At 44.8% G+C, this 22,011-nt stretch overlaps 1 protein-coding gene across 4 annotated transcripts in view; it reads right to left on the bottom strand.

The window, feature by feature from the left end:
* CACNA1I (calcium voltage-gated channel subunit alpha1 I) overlaps window positions 1-22,011 on the bottom strand; it is a 167,174-nt gene that overhangs the window by 6,673 nt on the left and 138,490 nt on the right. For 3 of the 4 annotated variants that reach the window (XM_085570383.1, XM_085570382.1, XM_085570384.1), the window contains 18 exons: window positions 21,192-21,292; window positions 20,043-20,166; window positions 19,137-19,205; window positions 18,109-18,293; window positions 17,644-17,770; window positions 16,452-16,577; window positions 15,899-15,988; window positions 15,272-15,491; window positions 14,050-14,201; window positions 12,215-12,324; window positions 11,475-11,608; window positions 10,724-10,794; window positions 7,770-7,848; window positions 7,091-7,212; window positions 6,022-6,360; window positions 5,267-5,413; window positions 993-1,109; window positions 450-618 (listed from right to left, as the gene is read on the bottom strand). In XM_085570383.1, coding sequence (XP_085426509.1) covers window positions 450-618; window positions 993-1,109; window positions 5,267-5,413; window positions 6,022-6,360; window positions 7,091-7,212; window positions 7,770-7,848; window positions 10,724-10,794; window positions 11,475-11,608; window positions 12,215-12,324; window positions 14,050-14,201; window positions 15,272-15,491; window positions 15,899-15,988; window positions 16,452-16,577; window positions 17,644-17,770; window positions 18,109-18,293; window positions 19,137-19,205; window positions 20,043-20,166; window positions 21,192-21,292 — 2,482 coding nt within the window. The remainder of the gene's footprint in view (window positions 1-449; window positions 619-992; window positions 1,110-5,266; window positions 5,414-6,021; window positions 6,361-7,090; window positions 7,213-7,769; window positions 7,849-10,723; window positions 10,795-11,474; window positions 11,609-12,214; window positions 12,325-14,049; window positions 14,202-15,271; window positions 15,492-15,898; window positions 15,989-16,451; window positions 16,578-17,643; window positions 17,771-18,108; window positions 18,294-19,136; window positions 19,206-20,042; window positions 20,167-21,191; window positions 21,293-22,011) is intronic. The other variant, XM_077783408.2, reaches the window with a different exon arrangement.

Raw genomic sequence — 22,011 nt, 5'->3', positions numbered from 1 at the left:
CAGGAGACCAGGACATGCTCAAGAATAGAGCTGGAGTACTTCCACCAAGGGCAGACATGTGTTACATGTTCCCTGAACCTTTACTTGGTCTCAGGGGGCAGCGAGGTTTTTCTGTGCTGAGTGAGCACAGTTCATCCAGCTGCCACGTGAGGAGAATCTGTCCCCACTCTTTTCTGACTGTGCATGGGTGCACTGCTACAAATGAGGATCAGCACTTTCACAATATTGCACAGAGTCACGTCTGAGGGAAGATATAAAAACTAGCAATAAAAATGAAGGAACTGCTCCTCCCCCCATTCCTGAAGCAAATTAGTAAACTGAAAGCTAATTCTTGGTTAGTGTAACCCCAAGTCACATTAACTCTCCCCCTGGCAGAGGGAAAGCAGGAGAAAAACAGAGCTAACCAAGCCACAGTTTCAACAGACCTGGAGAATTGGAGCCCTGCTCACCTTTGTTACTTTCATGCTTTAACCAAGACTGAACTGAGTCAAAAGGTGTATTCTCCATTTCACACAGGTAACTATCTGGGTTTGTAGAGCCATCCTCACTGGATGCTGGAAGCAGGCATTCCCCCAGATAGTCTACCCCAGTGGAGTCAGGGTTCTCCTGGCCATCCTGCTGGAAAAAATAAGTGAGGACAAAGCCTTATGAAATTTAATGGAAGAAGATAGAGCAGACTTTTCAAAGCCTCAAGAACAACAGATTCTGATAATAACTTCAAGCTAGCTAAGAGATGCTCAATTTTCCAGCCAAATTCACCTTTTGACTAATTCAGAGGAAGTTACTAACAGTAGTGAAGAGAACTTTCAAATACATCTATTCTTTTGTTCTCCTCAAATCCTACTCCACAGTATGTCTCTATAGAGAAGCTCTTGAAAAATGACTAGAATTACATTCCTCAGGGATATCTGGATGAATACAGAACACCTGAAATGAGCAGGGGCATAAGTACAGCACATGGTGTAAGGTGCCCATGGCTGTCGGAGGCTAACCTTGATCTCCTTAGGATTCAGCTGAGCAGCATTTCGATTGTCTGACTCATCTCCTAGAAGGATGGAAGAGGACTTGTCTGAGTTGAGGGATAAAGCTTCCATTTCAGCCAGCTGGACCTGCAGGAAGGGAAAAGAGCTGTCACAGGTCATGCCTGGAATCCACATTTCAAGAAGTCACACTGTTGATGGTGGATAAGTGAGAGCCTGTAGACCCAAAATCAATTTTAGGTTATATTCCTTGGATATATCAGAAACTGCCTAACCCAGAACTGGGCTGGGCAGGAGAATTCACTTTTCAAGAAAGGTTGAATATACGATCTGCAAGCAGGCTGCTATCACTCCATGCTCCTCTAATCCAGAATTGGAGGAACGAGTCCTGTATCTGTCACAGCAGTACAGCTGGCCCAAGGCCCTGCAAGTAAAGCCAGGCAGGCAGAGGGGTCCCTCATGCTGGTGACAGGACAGCCCTCTCTGCTGAGGGATGCCTTCTTTCTGAAGGCACCACAGACAGCCCTGCTTAAACATGAAGCTGCTTTCATTCCAGGGAAAGTCATGCCTTTTGCAATCCATGCCAGTGTCATGCTTTTCATATTCTCTTACCTTCATTACTGAAACCCCGTTTCTCTCCAGCTTTCCTGCATCTTGCCTTTCCCCTCTCCTCTAACCTACCCAAGATCTTGCCTAACACTGTCTTCCATTCTGTTCTCCATCTGTAAACTCAGCCCCCTCCCACACACCCACACTTGAGCTCTCCTACTTTCTGAAAGCAAGTCTGACCACTGCATCTGTCTCATTCTTGTGCTTCAGCTCTGCCTGACCTTGCTTCATCTTTTGGTCTGTTTCATATCACATGTGCCCCTCTCCCATCCCTTTTCCTCCAAGCTTTTAAATCCCCTCTGCCTGACAACTCTTTCTCATAATGCCTGAAAAGTATATTTTTCTACCAGCCTAAGCAGTTACTCTGTCCCTCCTGTGCTTGGATTTCCATCACTGGTCTCTAGAGTGCCAGAAGTTTGCACCACCAGCAGCTAACTCTTGAGAGCTGCATTCTGGGTTGTCTCAGTCGGACAGCTTCTGGCCATGTGTTTGTGTTTGCAAGAGGCAGGTACAGCTCTTGCACCATGACAGCAGCTGAAACATTTGGAGAAATGACTTTTGAGCTGGAAGTCTAGTGGCTTCTGCCAATGCCAGAGACTGGAAGAGGTCTCCATGTGATGGATAATGCACTTTAAACAAACAGAATGGAAAACTGGAGCTGGATTTAAATAAAGTGCACAAATGGCATCCTTTTTTGAGGTATTACTTTGACACAGGAACATGGTGCTGTTCAACCACAGGGAAAGCCCAAAACCAACAACTGCTCCTCAGAGCATGAATGTACAGAGAGCTTACAATGAACTTATGCCCAGGATGCTACACAACCACCAGTCAGCAACAACTCCTGTAGAGAAGCACAGTCTTCATTCAGTCCCACTTAATGGGTGTACTCATCTTTTACTCTCCCAAGTGCTTGCTACATGAAAGCAGCCTTACAGCTGTGTTTGTAGAGATGTGAGCATGACATGTACTAACATCTGTGACTACCTTTGCCATCCATAAAAAAGGATTTCAACAAAAGCCAGAGTAGTCTGTCACGGAACCACTTGCTTGAAAATTCTGACCACCCTGAGATCTACATAAAACCCACAATCAACAAAGTCCTGACTAAATAAACTGCAGGTGTGAAAACACATTTCACTGGTGCCCACTGAGAAACTCCTACCATGGCTAAACACATGTCAGTCATCCATATACAGAAGTCTGTCAACCATCCCAAGAGTGAAAGGATAGAAATGACAAGAGAAGAGCTTAGCATAATGAAAAAAGGTGTTTTTGATCTTTTTGCTCCCCTTATGGTATAATATTTTAAAATCTGCTGACTAAAGATGAGGAACAAAAATATATTTTAAATAACAGTGAGGAAGAAAGGGCTGTTGACTAGATCCCAATCCATGAAACCTGCCAGGAGCATCAGCCTGAGATACTGAACAATACACACATATTCCTTAGAAAACAACTACTTGCAGATATATCTTTAAGAAGAGACCCATGATCACAAAAACCCTTAATTGTACAAATAATTGCTTTGAAAATAAAGTATCAGGAGCATAATTGGGAAAGACACTGAGCAATTCTGCTCAATGCCACAAAAAGCTTAGCACACATTAAAGACTTTTAGCATACATTTAAATGTGTCAATTCGCTGTGCTCATCATCTTGGTGAATTAAACTACCAGTGAAATTGGAGTGGACATTTCTGCCTAATATGTGATTTTTGTCCGCAGGATGGTTTAAGGCTGATTGGGTGGACAGCAAGCATACTGATTTTTTTCTAACATACACACACTTAAGAGCACTAGATAAATAGTTTTGCCTATGTAACTAGCTGTCAATTGCTTCTGGTACTTTACAATTCAGTCTGTGAACAATGCTCATTTGGGTATATTGATGTACCAGAGTACACTATAATTTAATGGCTCTGGGAATTGCTGATGACTACATGAGTCCATATAGTGATTTACTATTTAAATTTCCTCCTTTTTTCTTTTCTACTTTGAAATATGAAGAGAAAGTAATGGTCAGTTCTGGCTTAAAATCCTTAGGTATCTCTTTGACTCATATAATCCAAAATAAAACATCTGCATTTTATTACTAAACCCATTCTTGCATAGATAAGTTCTTTTCAATTCAACATTTTAGATGTATTGAAATACCATTTTGGAAAGTAATTTATGGCTCTATAACATCCATTAGAAAGTACGAGCTAAGAATAATTTTTTAGTTGTGATAATTGCATCAAATTCTTTGCTCTGGCTATGAGTTGCATTTGAAGATTTTGCTAATCTAGTTTCTTTGCTGGAAAGGTAAGAAAATGGGTTGTTGTCTTCATTCGTAGGTGGGTACTGAAAACTATCTGTGAGGTTTTCAAATGTAGTAAACTAGTTCCAAATTACTTGACCTGGGGGCAATCATTCTGGCTTTAGATCTCATTTGATGAGAAAGCTGAGCACCGACTGCTGAACATAAACACTAAAGTAAAGCAATGGAAATTGCAGTTAATTGAAAACTAGTTATTTGGTTGCATTAATGCAGAATTCATTTGTGAAGTGTCTCAATAAGGATAAACTACAGCAATGTTTTAATTTTGGTAGTTTCAAAATGATGCAATGGGAAAAAGCAGACAGCTGAGAAGCTGAAAAAATATCAGAGCTTTAGAACTAGGCATCTGAGACCAAACAAAATATTGCTTTCTTCAAACACGAACAGAATGACCTGCCAATAAGAGCTGTTTCCCTAGTTTCCTTGTTTCTTTATAAGCTGTAACAACAGATCGAGTCAGTTATGGGGAAGGAGAGGGTGAAGTTTGCCACTGATGTACCAATTTACTCTCAGAAGAGCCACACTACTGCTACAAGTCTGACTACACAAAATCAGAGCACTTACATACAATGAAATTATTTCAGAACTAAATCCGTTCTGCTACTCACGTAACCCTTCCCAGAGTATTTTTCTCCTCAAGTTTCACAGCCTGAAAAGACTAATTGTTTAAGAAGGAGTTTTCCAAAGCATCTACCAACTTCAGTAGCTCAAGTCTAAGCCATTTGGTCCTGCTCTTAGCAACAACCCATTTGTCAGCTAAGAAACTTTCTCAGTGGGCTCACTTTTATTTAGTTTTTGCTCAAACGAATTAACTGGTTTTCACCACAAACCAATCCTTGCTTACAGACGTGACTCTATTCAACAAAACATTTAAACATGTGCTTAATTGATTAACCTCAATAGGGAATAAGCAAGCACATGCTTAAAATGAGGACAAAACACAAGCTTAAATCTTCCACTGAATTGCTCCTGAGTGGTCTCATTGGTGTGAAATCCTTAGAGTCCTCTATCCATCATGAGCCTGAGCCTAGACTTTCCTTGCAGAATTGAACACAACAAGAGCTGCCAAAGGATGCCTTCATAGTCATTTCTCTTCAGGTCATTCAGTCTCTCCTGTGTGTCCTGTCACGTCTCACTTTTCCACCACCTCAAACATCCACGTGTGGCTGAGGAGGGCAGGCCTGTACTAGAGGCAGTACCAGCACTTCACAACAGATAACAAACACAGGTCAACAAGCTCTACTGTCTACACAATCTACAGCGAAGAGCACACATGGGATGACCTGCGGGCATGTGGGTGTGGGTGTGCAGGTCTGGGGGGAAGAATCCCTCACACATCCTCGTACGCAGGTTACCTCTTGCTTGTCATGGTTACACTTCTCGCACATGGCCGGCGAGGAGTAATGATGGAAGACGGAGCCCGATAGGTTATCGATGATCATTAACTCCCCGTCGAAGGAGTCCTTAATAATTAAAGAGACACTGTCCAGCCATAAGTTCTCCTAGGGGACAAGAAAGGGGGGAGGATGGGAGAGATCATTTTAAGAATGTCGAGTTTTTTGCTTTCAAGTTTCATGTGAATTTGGGGTTGGGTTCTCCACCCTGACTCATCTGGAGCAGCATCTTGCTCTGCAGGTACTTGCACAGGGTCACTGGGGGGAAACATTTGCTCCACGGGTGTGTAAAGGTGCCAGAGTTCAATGAAAAAAAAAAATAAAATAAGGAGGGACAGTCTTCACTCACTTTCAGTGCTCACGTCTCCCTTACAGCTCTGCTGGAGTCACTCACTCTTCATCTGCCATTTCTCCTGCACTCTTCTCCTGAGCTCCCCTCTCAAATTTGCTCCTGTCACACCTTTAGCTGATCTGCTCCATCCCTCCTCTGCTGGCCCTCAGGTTCCTACACCACGATGACAATGAACAGGACACACTGCTGTCATAGCCTTATCCCTACATGATCCTATCAACTCAGAAGTCTACTGCTGAAAGCAAACCTTTCACCCTGAGGTGGAAGACTCTGCTACTGCTAAGCCCTCGATCATCTGAGCTGCCCAGCTAATGCCCACAGCTCCTTGCTGCAGTCTGCTTAGTAAGTTCAAAGGTGTACTCACCTGGGCTGGAGAGTAACATCTCATGCACAGATGTCCTTCAGGTTCAGTTCTACCACCACCTCCTCCTGTTCCTGCTCCTTTTCCCTGTCCTGAATTTGGAGAGCCTGACTTGTGGGAGCACAGCCCGTGTGTAATTTCCATCTCAAGCTCAGCATCCATCTCTGCATCCTCCTGGGCCTCCTTGTTGCTGTCGTCGAGATGTTTCATGAGCACAGCTACCACCACATTGATGAGGACAAACTGGGCTGTGAGCACAAAGCTGACAAAGTACAGTGGGGAGATGAACTGCAGGTTGCTGAGACAGCTCCGGTCATCGTGGCTGCAGTCACGCAAGGTGTCCTTGAGGGGAAGTTGGGATTGAGAGGGAATGATGGAAGGAAGGAAAGACTAAAGTAAGAACAGAAGCTTGGCTAATTCTCTCTGTCAAAAAACACTGATGTTAATGGAAAGAACAAGGCAGACACTTCCATCACCCCATACCTTTTGGCATAATTCCCCAAAGAATCTGGGACACTCTCTGGTCATATTCTGTTTGCTTCAGAGCAAAACCATCCAAGGGCATATGAAGCAAACTTTCAGATCATGACATGTTGTTGCCACCGCAGCCCCACACATGTGAACAAGACCAAAAATGAGCAGGCTGATACTACCTTCTCCCATCTACTCTCAAAAGCATCATCTGTGATGAAAGAACTTTCCTTTCTCCATGTTCTCTGATGGAAGTATTTATTTTCTGTTTTCCTGGTAGCTTTGCAGATGAGTGCCATGCCCAACACATCCAACAACATGTCCTGTGCAGTCCTGACTACACTGGATATTCCCTCAGCCTAAAAGATTTTCTTGTTCCTCCCAAGGAAAACTGGCACTTTTCTCAATCACATGTCTCTAGGACTAGAGGAGCCCAAGGTGTGAGTTACCATAGTGGGGAGAGCAGGGACCTTATCTAGCAACCCAGCTTCTGTGCTCTGTTCCCCTTCCCTTTGCTAGCCCAAGCTCTGCCGAATAGACCATACATTGGAATTTCTCTTTTCCCCCAAGTAGGAGATCCTTGCCTTCAGGTCCCAGTTACCTTCATTATTCCATTCCAGTTATCACCCGTGGACACCTGGAAAAGTGTAAGGAAGGCCATCCCAAAGTTCTCGAAGGTGGCGTGGCGGCTCATGCCCTCACAGGGGTTCTCATCATTGCACACTGAAAAACAAGGGGAGCACAGAGCACAACACTCAGGGGAGGGCACATTACCAGCCCTGTGACCAACAACAGGAATTCACAACCTGAAGACCTCAGGTAATGAATGGTATCATCACCCTGCCCAACAGTTGGCTGTTGGCCATCAATATGGAAAAATCTCTGATGGCCCAGCCCCAGGATATCAGGCAGTGTAACTGCTGTTCATGGGGATCCTCCCAGCATGTCATTGTGCTGCCTTTCTTCTTGATCAATATTCCATGGCAAGAGATGTAAATAAAATCTCACAAACTTTTTCTTGCAATCTTGAAGGCAATGTCAGGGAAAGGGTGCAGAAAAAAGCAAATGCTGAAGAATGTAAGAGAAAATGGAGACTGCTCTTATTTTGTTAGGCTGTTAGGACAACAATTTAGAGGGAAATTCCTCTTACATCAATTATGCATAAGGGAGAACAAAGTGCACCAAATAACTCAGTCCCCGTATTGAAGAGTTCTGATTTTGAGAAACCCCAACCAGCATGTCTGTAGCTCACATTGAAGCATGGTCTGCTTGAGACTTACCCAATTTTCCAAAGAGCTCCACTCCCAAAGCAGCGTAGATGAAAAACAGGAGCATGAAAAGGAGTCCAAGGTTTCCCACCTGAAAGCAAATGGCACTGTCAGCCTATCCCAAAGCCTATTTCATCTGTACAGAAAGTGTTTCTGCATTTCCAAGACTGAAGAGAACAGCAGTGAAATCCCAATATACAAATGCAAGCAAACAATTGCTCAACATTTGAGAAATTTTCAGGGATGGCTCCAGTTGCCATCAGGGCTGGAGGAGGAGCAGGAAGGTTGGAAGAGAAGGCATGGAAAAATTAAGGACCTAATAGGTTTTTTGAAACACTAAACAGCTTCTGGTCTGAATGCATGTGGTCACTGTGGGCCTAAGTTAGGATCATCAATTCAGGAATCTAATTTTGTCATTGCAACTGCTGTGCCATCCAAATTCAGGAGAGAAAGAAATGATTCAGCCCACCCACTCCCCTGGACTGCCACATCCTGGCTCCCTACATACTCACTGGAAGGAATTATTTCTGATCACTATATTAGACACCATAGTAAATGCTGTGAAAACAGTGCTGTGTCTGTGTCTACAGGGCATTAAGAAAAGGAAGTTAATAAAAGTTAGCTAAGGACTACATTTCCAAAGGGCTCTTTAAATTAAAGCTCTATTCACTATTAAGAATTGCTGCAGTGTAACAAAGACAGGAAGGGAATTAAAACAGGACAACTGGAGATGCCTGGTATGCCATTAGCAAGCCAAAATCCTTGATTTGAGTCTGTGCTCTAGGAACAAAAAGAGAAAGGTCAGGAAGAGGAGAAAGTGCAAGGGAAAGGACAGCTTATTTTAAACTACTTCTTTTGGCAAAGAAAATAAATCTTAGAGAAGAATATTACAGATAATTCAATTGTCCCCTGAAGACCCAGTGTATAAAATATGGAGACTAGATTCATTCTTTTAATGCTGAAACTGATGGATTTTAGACCTTTAAGTTCAGATTTTAATGCAACTATAAGTATGGAGGGATTTTTTTTCCCTGCTACACATCTTTATTAATCAAAGCCAACCTGTTATAGGAAGTAGAAAAGGCAGTCAATAGGAAGTCATAGGCTTTGATGCTGGAGGGATTAAGTACTGCTTGTTACTATCTTCCAGGGGAATACCAAACTTTCAGACATCTGCTTGCTTTGAGGCAGGTATTACTAGCCTCCAAAAGACCTGGCCCACAAACTTGGTTTGCAAAGGAGCCATAAGCAAATGGGAAACAGAAAAATCAGAAATGAGAAAGTATGGAAGAATATACTTGTGTTTTGTGGCTAGGACCAGAAACAGAGACTTGCAGGTCCCAGCTGTGCTCTTTGCCATCTTGAGCAAAACACTTAACTGTCTGATTACTCTGTTTCTCTGTCTACATGACAGGGATATGAATATTTCCTCCTCTCTTATTTATTATCTGTATTTTGGGGGTAGAAGTTGAATCTCATAATTTAAGTGCAAATGTATTGCAAAGTCCTTTTATCAATAGTTTATGGATACTATTTCATCCAGCTCTTAATATCTGTGTGCATTTATCTGGGTTTTAGAATAAACATGCCACAGACATGCAGACACTGGATCTGAAGACCTTCACTGTGCACAGATCCTTTCCTGACAAAAATCTGTTGTGGCTCCTGGAATGGAAAAGAGCAAGGTGCAAAGAAGCTGCACTGAGCCAGTCTGTGACAGCAGAGCCAGAACTAATAAAAATTTACATTCCAGATCTGCCTGCACTAGGAACAACATTCATCTCCCCCTCCTATTGTCCAGTGTATCTCAGTCCACAACTATCCTGAATGATATTGTATGTCCTATACATGAATTACTAATATTGTTGTTATTACTATTATTATCATAAACCACAAATAATTATTGCTTAATAAAAAGCATGGAAGATCAGACAGAGCTCAGGACCCATAAAAGATCACAGAGTTTCCTTTTCCCTTCTGTGCCATCATATTCCACTAATTCAGATTGACATTTATTGTCACCAACACCAGAAGTAAATTCCCTGGGTAACTACTCATGCTGTTTTCAGATTGATTCCCAGCTCATCATCACTCACCAGCACTGGCACATTAGCTGATAAATCAACTGACAAATGCCTGTGCATTTTGATATCCTGCAGTAGAGCTGCCTTCTCAGGGCCTGCCAAGGGACCAGTCTGATGTATGATCCACAGAGCTACTTGGTGCCATTACTCCTTGCTTAACAATTCTCCCTCAACAATCCAAAAGGAAGGGGACCAGACTCCCTGACTGCTTATCCATCAGGGAGGATGCTCACAGTGGGCTTGAAGCCTGTGTAAAGCACCGTGTCAGCATCTCGTTTGGGAGCAGCTGCCACTCACAGCTCATGAGATCCTTCTGTCTCAATGTCTTGCAGCAGACACTTTACTGCCGGCTGTGTGAGCCACAACAGAGCGTGTCACTGCTTCTCATGCATGAGATGCTCAGAAACACAAAGAGATCCAGAAGGAGGAAAGAAGAAAAAATAGGAAGGGGGAAGCACTGGCTAAGGAAAGGAGAGTACAAATAAAGGAGAAGGAGGGAAAAGGTGACACATTCAGGGAAGGGTGAGAGCTGCAGTGACATAAAGATGTCTTTTCCTCCTGAAATGGCTTCCAATCACTCTTCCCTTCTTATGGAGAGGCAAGAAAGGAGCTAAGGACTAGTTGCAAACAGTTAGACACTAGCTAGATGTGATGGGAAGAAACCTACCCTTATCCAGGAGTCAAGCCTTATTTCTTTCACAAGCTGGAGAAGAGAAATGCAAGGTGACCTTGAACCCCATGAATGACACAAGAACTTGGACATGACCTTCAGGCAGCTGCCTGCACACCTCAGTAGACACCACCTCTGAGACCCCACAAAAATCAACCCTTTGGAAAAAGGGACAGAAGAAAAAAAAAACATCTTTAGGGAAGATGTTTTACCTGTGGCAGGGCTTGAACAACTGTATCCAGCAGCGCTCGCATTCCTGTGGCCATCTTCAGTAACTTCAGGACTGCCACAACAAGCACAAGTATCACTCAGACTGAGCTCAGAGTCATCCTTTACTAATAATGGTAGCACAAGACACATGTCCTGTCTCTCCTTAGCCTAGAAGAACTGAATTTCCCCCCTCATTCCTCTTCTTGCTTTTGATGGTACAACCCCAGTTGTTCCTTCTTCTCAAGTTCATATCCTTTTTACCAAATATTTTGTTTCTGCCAACCATGTCTATGTGCACTATCCCCATGCTGCTTCCCAGGAATATGTATCCTAATTGTCCAGCTTTGATTTTTTTCCTTCTATCACTTTCTCTCCCTTTAGCCATCACTTTTTTACCATCTCGGCACACCTTGGCCTCCACCTTATCTAGGAAATTTCAACCTGCTCGATGGCCTCTGCTCCCCACACCACTACTACAGTTGCCCCAGAAATAAATAACAGAGAAAGTTCAGCACTCACATGACCTGCCCACCCTCCCAGTGCTTCACCTCCCAAGGAATCAGAAAGCCTGAGCTTCTAGGCTGTCCTAGATCCTAGAATCCCTACTGGGATGTGGTGAAGGACACCTCAGAGGCTCCTCGAGGGTGGGGACAGGGCAAGCTCAAAACTTTACAGCCATTGCTCAATGAGTCATGGCACCAAGATGCACTCAATGGCCACATGCATCCCTGCTCTGGCCAGCGTCTCTCTCACCCCGGGCAATACGCAGCACCCTCATGATCCGGATGATAGTGGGGTTAATTGGGAGAGCAGCGTTGATTTCAATCTCTTCCAATGTGATGCCCATGACAGACAGCAGCACAATGGCCAGATCTAGCTGGTTCCACCTTTAGAAGAAAAATTGAAGAGAATAAATGAAGATGGAGTTATTCCATTTTCCTGAGAAAGAAAGGTACTTGTCTCCACTTCATCCTAAACATTTCCTTACGTATGAGTTCAAGGCCCATTCTGAGTCAGCCTATATGGGCTTTTCCAGAGAAACAGAGATTCATTTTGCACACACCCTGAGCAGCCAGAGGCAAGCCAGCCTGATTTGAAAGCATGGAGCTGTGTTACTATAGCACTATGCTTTGACTAATGGGCTCAGCTTTTTACGACCTTGCTACCTTGAATCAACTTTGCTATCTATGTTCTGCTTTAGCATTCTCACAGTTTGCTGCACAGGCAGGAGAAAAAATGTCTGTCTCTAACTTCATCTCCTTTGCTTTCTAGCCTAACCAGCAGACTGCAACCAAGACGCAATTTTTGGACAACTCTTGCTATTGCCTAGGCATGTGCAGCTTGTGGAGGATGAGGTTAGGTCCACGTGGTGCAGAACTGGGAGGCAGTCAGAGCACTCTGCCACCGCTTCACAGTCTAGGTAGGGCACCATCCCCAAACCTCTACTCCAAACCCAGCTGTCCCACAGCCACAGCTGACAATCCTCTGCTCACCTGTCTTTGAAGAATCGTCGCAGACCAAATGCCACCAGCTTGAGGACTGCCTCAAACACGAAGACAGTGGTGAACAGGTAGTTGCAGTATTTGAGGGCGGTTTCCAGGGACTGCCACAGAAAGAGAGGGAAAAGAAGTGAGGCAAAAGCAACATCAAACACATAACCCCCCTATGTGAGGACTCTCCTAAGTGCCAGGAACTCATCCTGGGGTGCAGAAGCTGCCCCAGGTATTCACTGTGGCGTGGGGAAGTGGCCCCACACTTCCTACATACTTGAATGTGGGGGTCGCCTACTAAAGGCAACCACCAGCCAGCCCCTCTGCCCATGTCCTTCTCAGGATCAGTTACTGCTCCTCTCTTCTGTCTATTGCAAGAGGATCCATAAAATGCCATCAAAGTTTTCTTCTGCCAGTAGCCTGTGCCACCTGAATGACACCTTGTTAATGGCTCTGGCATATAGCTATCAACCAGGAGTGAAGTACAGAGGTTACTCTGGTTGTCGATTCAAGTAATCTCTGACCAGGGGAAATCCTGCTGTGCCTTGGTCTGGTGCCTGCACATCACATCTCTAAGCTGTTTGGTTTCTGATTCTTTTACATGCCGCCCCTTCATGACCACCAAGAACCAGCGTGAGCAGTGGGCAGCTTTTGGTGGCATTTTGTGCTGGAAGGGTTTGAAGTGCTTTGAGAAGATTGTTTAACAGAGCCTGACAGCAGGCTGGCTTGGCTGGAGCTGTGTTCCAATGAAAGGAGCTCAAGAGTAAGGAAAAGGAGTGACTTGTTGAGGAACAAAGATCTGATGTGAGGACACCAACAGATAAAGGTTGAGAGTTCCTAAAATATAAAACTGGGCACCATCTAGGGCAAGATGAAACCTGGGCAGCTGGGCAAGGTGGGCAGGAAACAGAGGAGCCCAGCAATAGATTTGAATGAGGACAGATTCAGCTCCTCATCAAAGCCTGAGTTACCTCAGACAATCTCTTCAGATGCCAGAGCTGTCACCTAAACCAAGGGTCTTCTGAAGAGAAAACTGAAATGTCACTGGGCAGATGTCATGATGAATGCTGTGTCTACATATGGAGGCAGAAGGTTCCTTTGATATGTGCAGTATACATATTTCCCACCAAAGGCATCTACAGCTTTGCCAGGAAAACTGAGAGGGACATGGTCTGTACCCAAGCAAAGTGTAAAACTTATTTGGCCTCCAAGGTGCTGTATTTGGAACCACACCCTGCATCTGAGAGAGGCTCTGGTCAGCACTTTGGCCCTGCAGCTTCTCTTATGAAGGAAAGAAGGGTAAAGATGGCTTGGTAAGTATGGCCCATCCCATGACATAAAACCAGCCACTCTGGTTCTCTCAGCTGAGGCCCTATGGCAGGGGAATTGGGCTGACATTTGGAAATCTGATGCAAAGCCTGAAGCTCCCAGGACACTGCTGCTTCCACAACTCCTATTAGGATCCAGGGGAACATGAAAAGCAGAGCAAGCAGCTAAATTTGGGTGACCCACATATCCACTTACTAATATAAAGCACAGAGACTTAATAGCATGATGTTTTCTAGGGGCTTGACTCTTGTTCAGACACTTTCTCTCTATTGATTTTAATGGATAACAAGTAGGATTTTAATGGATAACAAGTAGGAACTACCTTTTTGGATACACATGAAAATCTTCATACAAATTTGCCGACCACAAAACTAATTCCTACAAAACCTTAACAGTAGTTTTTAGAGACACCCAAGTGTTCTACTTATACTGGTGGGCAGTGGTCACCAGAAAGCTGTACCAAAATGACAATGTCTGGAGGCAGGACTTAACTCCATGATCTCACTCACCACAGGTTGGTTGTAGTGCTCCAAGGACATAGTGACCACGTTGAGGCAGATGATGAAAGTGATGAAGATGTCCAGATAGTGGCTGGTGCAGACCGAATGAATAAGGAGGCGTATGTGGCAGTAGGTAGCATAGTACGGCAAACGCTGCGCCTCTTCAGTGGAAAGAGGGATAAGAGCAGAGTTGGGAAGAAATTAGAAGAAAGAGAGAAATGGGTAAGAAACACTGAGGAGGGAGAAGGTATAAGCTTGGTGATAGGTATTGAAAGGAATTGGAATGTAGTTGGGAGACAGAAAGACCAGAAAAGAATAGGTAAAGAACACAGGGAGGAAGGGGAAAATGACAAAATAAGAAAACCAAAAACAAATAACAAAACAAAAACACTGAAAGAAGAAATGGGGAAAATATGTAGGAAAAAAAGACAAAGAATGGAATACTAGAAAAAAATCTAGTAGACTGTGTTTGTAGGAATGGTGCTAAATCAGCATTTCAGGTCTTGACAAATTAAGATCAGTTTTGATAAAAGGGAGCAGATGGTTCAAGGAGAGGCCCTGGGGTGTTATAGGAGAGAAGGGGAAAACTGCAGCAGAGGAAAGGAAAGCATGCCCATAGGCTGTGAATGGAAGTCTGGGTAGTAGGGATGATTTCCAGAAGCAAGTACGCTTCAGCAATTTTTATCTAAAGGTAACACAAAACAGGACAGAAACACCAGGAATAGAAGGTTTCCTTCACCACAGAGGGTTTGAGATCCCAAGGAGTGATACTGAAACACTAGGGTCACTGGGACACAAAACACAGGGGTCTTCCTCTTTTTTTTTTTTCCTCCCTCCTATTTAGATTTGTATTTAAACACAAAGAATGGTCTGTCCAGGTTCTTCTTCAACCACCAGCTGAGCTGCAGGAATCCCAGGTGGGACTCTACCCCAAGCACAAGGAAGTGTATCCATGTGTGCACACCCCATGCCAACAATGCCTGTCAGCATGTGCACAGGTGTGTTTTTGGTACATAATCTCCTGAGGATCAGGGTGCTAAAACCCTTCCCCAGTGCCTTCCCCGGAGTCCCAGCAGACCTCCTCAGCCAGCCCTCTTCCCCAAACCAACCGAGTGAGGTGCAGGGAGGAAGGCTGAGAGCACAGCCACGAGTGATGGATTTTGGAGACCAGCTCATTGGGAAAGAAAAATAAGAGGAAAAGGTTTTTCTCAAAAAACCTTGGCCTACGAACCAACCAAACACTTAGGCTGTGCCTTACTCCTTCGCTTCTTCTCCAAGCGTCGCAGGCGCTTCTCCTCCCGCCGGCGCGCCTCCTCAGCCTCCTGGTGCTGCCGGCACTTGTGGAAATTCTCCACTACCACCCCCACGAACATGTTGAGCACAAAGAAGCTGACGATGAGGAGAAAGGAGATGAAGTAGAGTAGCATCCAGGGGTTGTTGTTGATCACTGGCTGGAGTGGGAGGAGAAAAAAGGCAGACATTATCTTAGCAGTAGAGGAATAGGAATGCAGTGGGTGGCAGCCCAACAGATCCTGCTTTACAAGGTATTGAAATAATCGTGTGTGGGCCAGGAAGGAGCCAGCATGCCCAGAAAGACACATGGCATTATTGCTTCTTCATTACAAAAAGACAAAGGCCCATTGACCCTACCACAGCATAGCCACAGCTATACCTTCCTGCATGGACTAGAGAAGGCCATGGACCTGACCCCTTGCAAATAGGTGAACAAAGGATTCAGAAGAGTCCTGGAAGGGACTCTTGGTTTTAGGGAGGTATCTGAAGCAGGATGTTAAAGGATGCTTCTGCCTTACAGGCATAAGGAAAGTGAAAAGGTCCTTTCACAAGAAAGTCCATGTACCTGCTGGTCAACAGCCACAGCATCAAGTCCATTATACATAATATTCACCCAGCCATCCTTGGAAGCCAGAACAAAGAGGGACATCAGAGCCTGCAACATATAAAGCAAAGCTGATGTGAAGCAGGTACATCTGGCAGGCAGAAAAAAATTATTGTGGGTTTATGCTCTAACACACACAGCACTGAAATACTCTATTCTTTATGTCTCTGCACACTTCAAAACCTGCTCTTTCCCCTGTGGAGGACAGGGACGGGGTGACATGGAGCCATGTGCAGCCAGACCCACCAGAGGTGAGAGTTTGTGAAGAACATCATCCTCATGGCAGGAAAAAAGAGAAAATCAAGCTCTCTGCTGCCACCACTTTTCTTTCCCACACATCCTGTGTCATTCTGATACCAACCCACTAGTGACACAGCTTCTTCATGGACATGCATGCCAAATAACTGCTCCTTCTGCCCAGGCATTGGCTTTCCAGGCACTGCATCTGTTCCCTGGGGAGGAGAAAACCCTGTGTTGGGTTCCCATCAGAGGGAGGGGCTGCGGGCAAACTCACCTGTCCCAGATTGTCGAAGTTATACTTGTGGTGCACCCACTTGTAGTTTGCTGCCATGCAGTCAGACCGGTTGGTGATGTTCCTGATGTCGACCCCCAGGCAGTGGTAGAACTTGCCCTTGAAAAGCTGCAGGAGGGGAGTGACCCCATCAGACCCTTTCCCCATAGGGTTTCCCATGCTCCCTGGGATGTACAGAAGCTGCCAAGATGCTGCATGGCCCACAAGACTGCAAGCCACATAGAGTATGACAGGGACACCACCAACACAAGGTATAACACAGGCTCAACCATTGCAAAGGCGCCAGGACCACCCTTGTAAGCTCACACTTGGCTTTTCAGCCTCCTCCACTTCTCCAGGGCAGCAGTGACTGTAAACCCACCATCTGACAGCCCTTAAGGCAATCTTTCGGGATACAAAGGGAAAAAATATCTTCTAATCAGTCCTCTAGAGTAATCTTCACTCCCTGCTTCCCCGTTACTGAGAGTGCTGATGGGAAAAGAAGATCTCATCTGAAGGTAAAGAACCAGAAAAAAACGTCCTCTTCTTCTCATATATATTTTTCCCAAAGCTGCACTGCACTTCTGTGACTCTTCTGCCCAGGGCTCTTTTCCCCATATGGAAGGTACTGGATTGTGCATTTGTACAGATGCATCAGAGCAAACTAAGTATAGCGCATTCCCTGAGATGGAAGTAACGCCCACACCCTTGCTCCTCTGCAATGCAACAGCCAAAAATAAAGAGGATTAAATTAAAAAATTAAAGAAGTTTGTGGATGGATTTAGGGCTCAGAGTGAGGGGGAGAAAGAGAGCTGACTGGTGGCAGGGTTCATGCGAGCAGGCACTGAGCTGCTTGTCCTTGTGGGTTGACATGGATGGGTCCTGTGCTGTGCCAGCCCTGGGCTCTCAGTGTGACACTGACCCAAACCCTGACCTAGCTGCTGCCAGGTGTGAGCACTAACTCCTGTCTCTCATGTCCAGCAATTCCTGCACTTGCTGAGCACTTGTCTGTGCTTGCCAAAGGCTGTCTCATTATGAAGATGACTTGTGGAAGAGGGCAAACACAGAAAATTCACTGGCTTCCCAGTCTCTCCTGCTCTTCTTGGCTCCCTGTGTCTGTCCCTATAGGACCTGGGGGTACAGGTGCCCATGGGGTGGGGTCTCAAGGGCTGTTTGATGGATAGTAACGACTTACCTGCACACCCAGGATGCCAAAGATAATGAAGAAAGCACAGCAGATGAGGACAATGTTTCCTATGGGTTTGAGGGAAGAAATGAGTGTCTCCACCACCAGCTTCAGACCAGGGGCTCGACTGATGACTCTGGAAAGGAAGGAAGGGGAAGGGTGAAAGAGGGACAGGGCAGGGATGTTTGGCCTAAGCTAGGCATTTTCAGCAGCAGCAGACTCCTGTCTCCATGTGCAGTGACCCTTCAGTGGAGATCCCTCCCCTGTGATCAGAAAGCCTTTTCTTTCCCATGGATTTGTTCTTTCATAGGTACCTCCAGCATTAGACCCATATGGCTAAGGGGGACCTACTTGTGGCTTACTGCTTGTTAAAGACCAGACTTTGCCTGGGACAGCTGGATCTTGAGCCTGGGACCCCTCCTGGAGATAAACAATGGGAAGAGGGGGCCAAGCAGGGCTCGGTGGGGCTCTGACCGGAGGGGACGTAGGGTGCGCAGCAACCGGAGCACTCGCAGCACCCCCAGGATTTTGGCACCGCCAGCAGAGGCCACTGAGACCACAATGTCAATGAGAGACACAAAGACCAAGAAGCCATCCAAGATGTTCCAACTGCTGCGGAGATAAGCCTGGTCCCCAAAATACAGGCCTAGAGAGACCACCTGGAAGAGAGGAGAGAGAAGAGAGGGTGAAATGGCTCCTGTGTTATCTGGTAGAGGGCAACTATGGAGAGAATGGGAGGAGGGGGAATAGTTATCAACTCTTCATGACACTGAAGTGTCATCCTATAATCTTTTCCTTTCACCTGGATGTTTGTGAAGGAAAACAACTTTTTTCTGCCTCCCTGAGTAACATGACACTGTAGGGGACACACAGGAAACCTTTCTCTGCCACACCAGAGACTTGGGGAAAGTCACCTGGGAGGTAAAGTCAGGCACCAAATCCACACATTGGCTCTTAAAGGGGTAATTTGTTTGTCAGCAGTTCTCAAAAACAGTAGGTGCTACAGAAATTGGTGTCATATTAACATCCTGCAAATCAGTCAAAATTCAGATATGAATTTTAGGGGTTTAACTTCCAGCACATAGTTTTAGGACTTTTTCCCAAATATGAGAAGGGTATAACAAGGTTTTCTGATTGTTGCAAAGTACTTTGACATCTATTGAATAATTATCTCAACTTTGAGCATGTCATTAATATTGTTGTAATGTCCCATTCTTGCTCCAAGAGAAAAGGAATGGACATTTGACATTATTACAAAATCCGTACTTGAATATCAGCTATCCTTCGTGAATACTAAGATCCAACTTGATGTAGTGCTTACGATAAACATCTCCTCTATGCTTAACAAGACAGGACTGAACCCCAGGCAGTAACTGCCTTTATAAAGTTAGATGGAAGGACTGGCACACCGAAAAGATGAACACATTTTAAAAGGATGTTGAGCAAACATGAACAGCATTTCACAGTGGGAAAAGGTTCTGAGCTGTTCTCCAGTAAGTTACCTTCAGTGTCATCTCAGCTACAAAGATTGCTGTGAAAATGTAGTTGGACACAGTGAGAAAGATTCTTTCCTAGAAAAAAGATAAACAAACAAACAAAAAATCACAACAAAGAAAGATCTTAAATGTATTTTGGCTACTTCTTGTTACTCTGTCAGTCCCCTCTGATAATCTTGATATTTTTGCATTCCTGTGAAGGGTCTGAAAGATGATGAAATAAGGGAGAAGCCCTTGGCAGAGGTCAGTGCTAGGCAGCTTTCAGCTCATATACCTTGGCTGGGACAGGATCCTACGCAGCTCTGCCAGACCATAGTGGATAAGATTTTTTTGCATCCTGCAGATCTGGTTTCAAGGCAGCCTCTGCCCTTTTCTGTCAATGCTGCTCTGGCCTAACCTGCTGCAGTGACCTGGCACTCTTTCCCGAAGAGCTGCTGAGCACAGACCACTGATTGTGTCCAAGTGCAGCAAAGTCAGGGAGTCAGCTAAGGCAGACAAGCAGAAAAAGTAATTTCATTTGCCAGCTTGAGCCACCTCCAAGATAGCTCAAGAGCAGCATACATGAATGATTATGTGCTATTATGTGCATGGAAGTTACTTCTATCTCTCAGTTTTACTCCTTGCCCCTTTTGACATTCATCCCTTATATGCAGGTTCCTGGAGGAGACTTACTTTCCAAGACAGAAGGAACTAGGCTTTCTGTATTATAAACTGAGTTGCCCCATTATAAGAGCCTGCAGGAGAAACACATATTTATGTCAACTACTAATATTTCAGTATTTGAATAGATAAGTCGGAGCTGATGTTTAATGCTGAAGTTTTTCCAGAGATTATACCAGTACCAGGAACACTCAGGAACCACTTACTGTTATAGGCTGTGCTAAAGAGTGGGTGACAGGTAATGATACTCACCGTGCTTCTGTGTTCAATCTGGGGCCTTTCCAGGGCAATGGTGATGCAGTTCAGGAAGATGAAGGCCAGCACTACGTGGTCAAAGAGCTTGTGAGCAATGATTGTTTGGCAGAGGAGGCGAAACCTGCAAGAGAGATCCAGTAGGCACCTGTGTCTTGGGCAGAACTGATTTAGGAGCAAAGAGGACACAGAATTAAGCATTCTGGTCAAAACTGGGCTCTGATATAGCAGCTTTCCTATCTCTGAGATAATGATGTCCCTTGGAATGGCAATAGCCCAGGGTGGTAAATGGTCACATAGGGAGCATGGAGCAGAGCAAGTGCAGAGCAATGTGCTGAACCTCCATTGATTTCTCCATTGCTAGAGTGGTATCCTAACCACTATGACCCTGTGCTCCTCTCTTGCCTTCTAAAGAAGCTGAATTCCAGTTTTCATCCCAAATTCACACTTTATACCACCCCACAGCAAAGAGGCCACATGCTGAAGGCTGAGGAGAGGCAGGTAGGTTGGCAGTTGTGGGGACCACACTTCTGAAAGACACTGGATACATTAATATAGGTGTCATACAGAGCAAAAAGCTCTCCCTCGTGACCTATAATGAAAGCCCTTTCTTTTCAAGGAGCAATATACATGGGTGAGAATACTGTTAGCTGAGGTATATGGACATCCTGAGATCTCTACAGGAAGAATTCAACCCAAATTTCCTTTTTTTAGGCAAGAAGAAGTCTAACTTTACCCTAAAAAATGTGATATAACTGCTGATAAGTTGCTACTGGTACTGTAAATTAAATGAAGATGCTATTCTGGTACCAGGAGAGAAAATATCAGTATTATGGGGTCATCAATAATACATTCTTTATCCTCTTTGTGTTAACATTAGTATTCCTTGCCTTGCTTTGCTATAAATATTTATGATTACAGAAAATAAAAATGGGATGCTCCAAAGGGAGGGAAGATCACAATAGCTATTTAGGATGCTCAACTTTCCTTTCATTGCCACAATCTAGGAAAAGAAATGCTGTTTAGGAGAAAATATGCATTCTCAGCTGCTAAGTTTGAAGTTGCCACCTAGTATCAGGGGATACAGCCAGCAGAGCAATAGTATTTGCCCCATCTTCTCAACCCTCTCAAGGCAAAAACTGCACAAACCTGTTCTGTGGAGAGAAGAGATATATGGACCAGTCTTCCCGTAACTCACACCAGTCTGGCTTATAGACTTCCATCATCTTCCGGATGCGAAAGCACAGGCTCTGTAGGGATTCAGCAGAAGTAATTGCCACTGGTCACCTTCCCACTTGCCTGAGAGAGACATTCTTCCTTTCACATCTGACTCAAATGCACCACTACATGCTTTTCTTTAATCCCTCGATTGAGAAAATCAACTCAAAGCAACAAGTCATGGAAAAGAAGGTAGAAGCTGCTCTGACAGGACTTGTTTACCTCTTGGCATCTGATTTCCTCCCCAAATAAAGAAAAATAAAATTGCCGGTGTCTCTTCTAGAGTAGGATGCGGTCCCATGATGCCTTCTTAGAAGTGTTGGAGGGACTGTGTTACATAAGGTCAATGTTTCCTCCTTACCTCAGCAAAATGAGAAGACAGGACAAGAAGGCTTTCTGTTGGCACTTGGGCTGAGAATTTCATACAGACATTTATATCTGTTCAAATTTCTACTGACCCTCACTCCAATTTTTTCACTCTCTGATCTGCTCAAAGATTGCTGTCCCTCAGGCTGATACCACAAAACCCACTTGCCTTTGGTGCCTGTGCTTCCTGCTCTGGTCTGCTGATGTTCCCCACGCAAAACTCTCACTCTTGCACAGCCTGACCTCTCCTATCTTGTAGAAATCACTGGCTGCACTGCTCTGAAATAACAGCCCCTGAACGACCACATGTACGTTGCACATCTGCCTTCCTCCCACCATCCACCTGCCTTGCAAGCAGCCTGACAATGTGGTGTGAGCTTCTTTG

This window comes from Lonchura striata, chromosome 1A (assembly GCF_050655825.1).
Source record: "Lonchura striata isolate lonStrDom1 chromosome 1A, ASM5065582v1, whole genome shotgun sequence".
In the NCBI taxonomy this organism is placed as follows: Eukaryota; Metazoa; Chordata; class Aves; order Passeriformes; family Estrildidae; genus Lonchura; species Lonchura striata.
The sequence above is the reverse complement of the archived record's forward strand: the minus strand, read 5'-3'. Positions and strand labels throughout refer to the sequence as shown.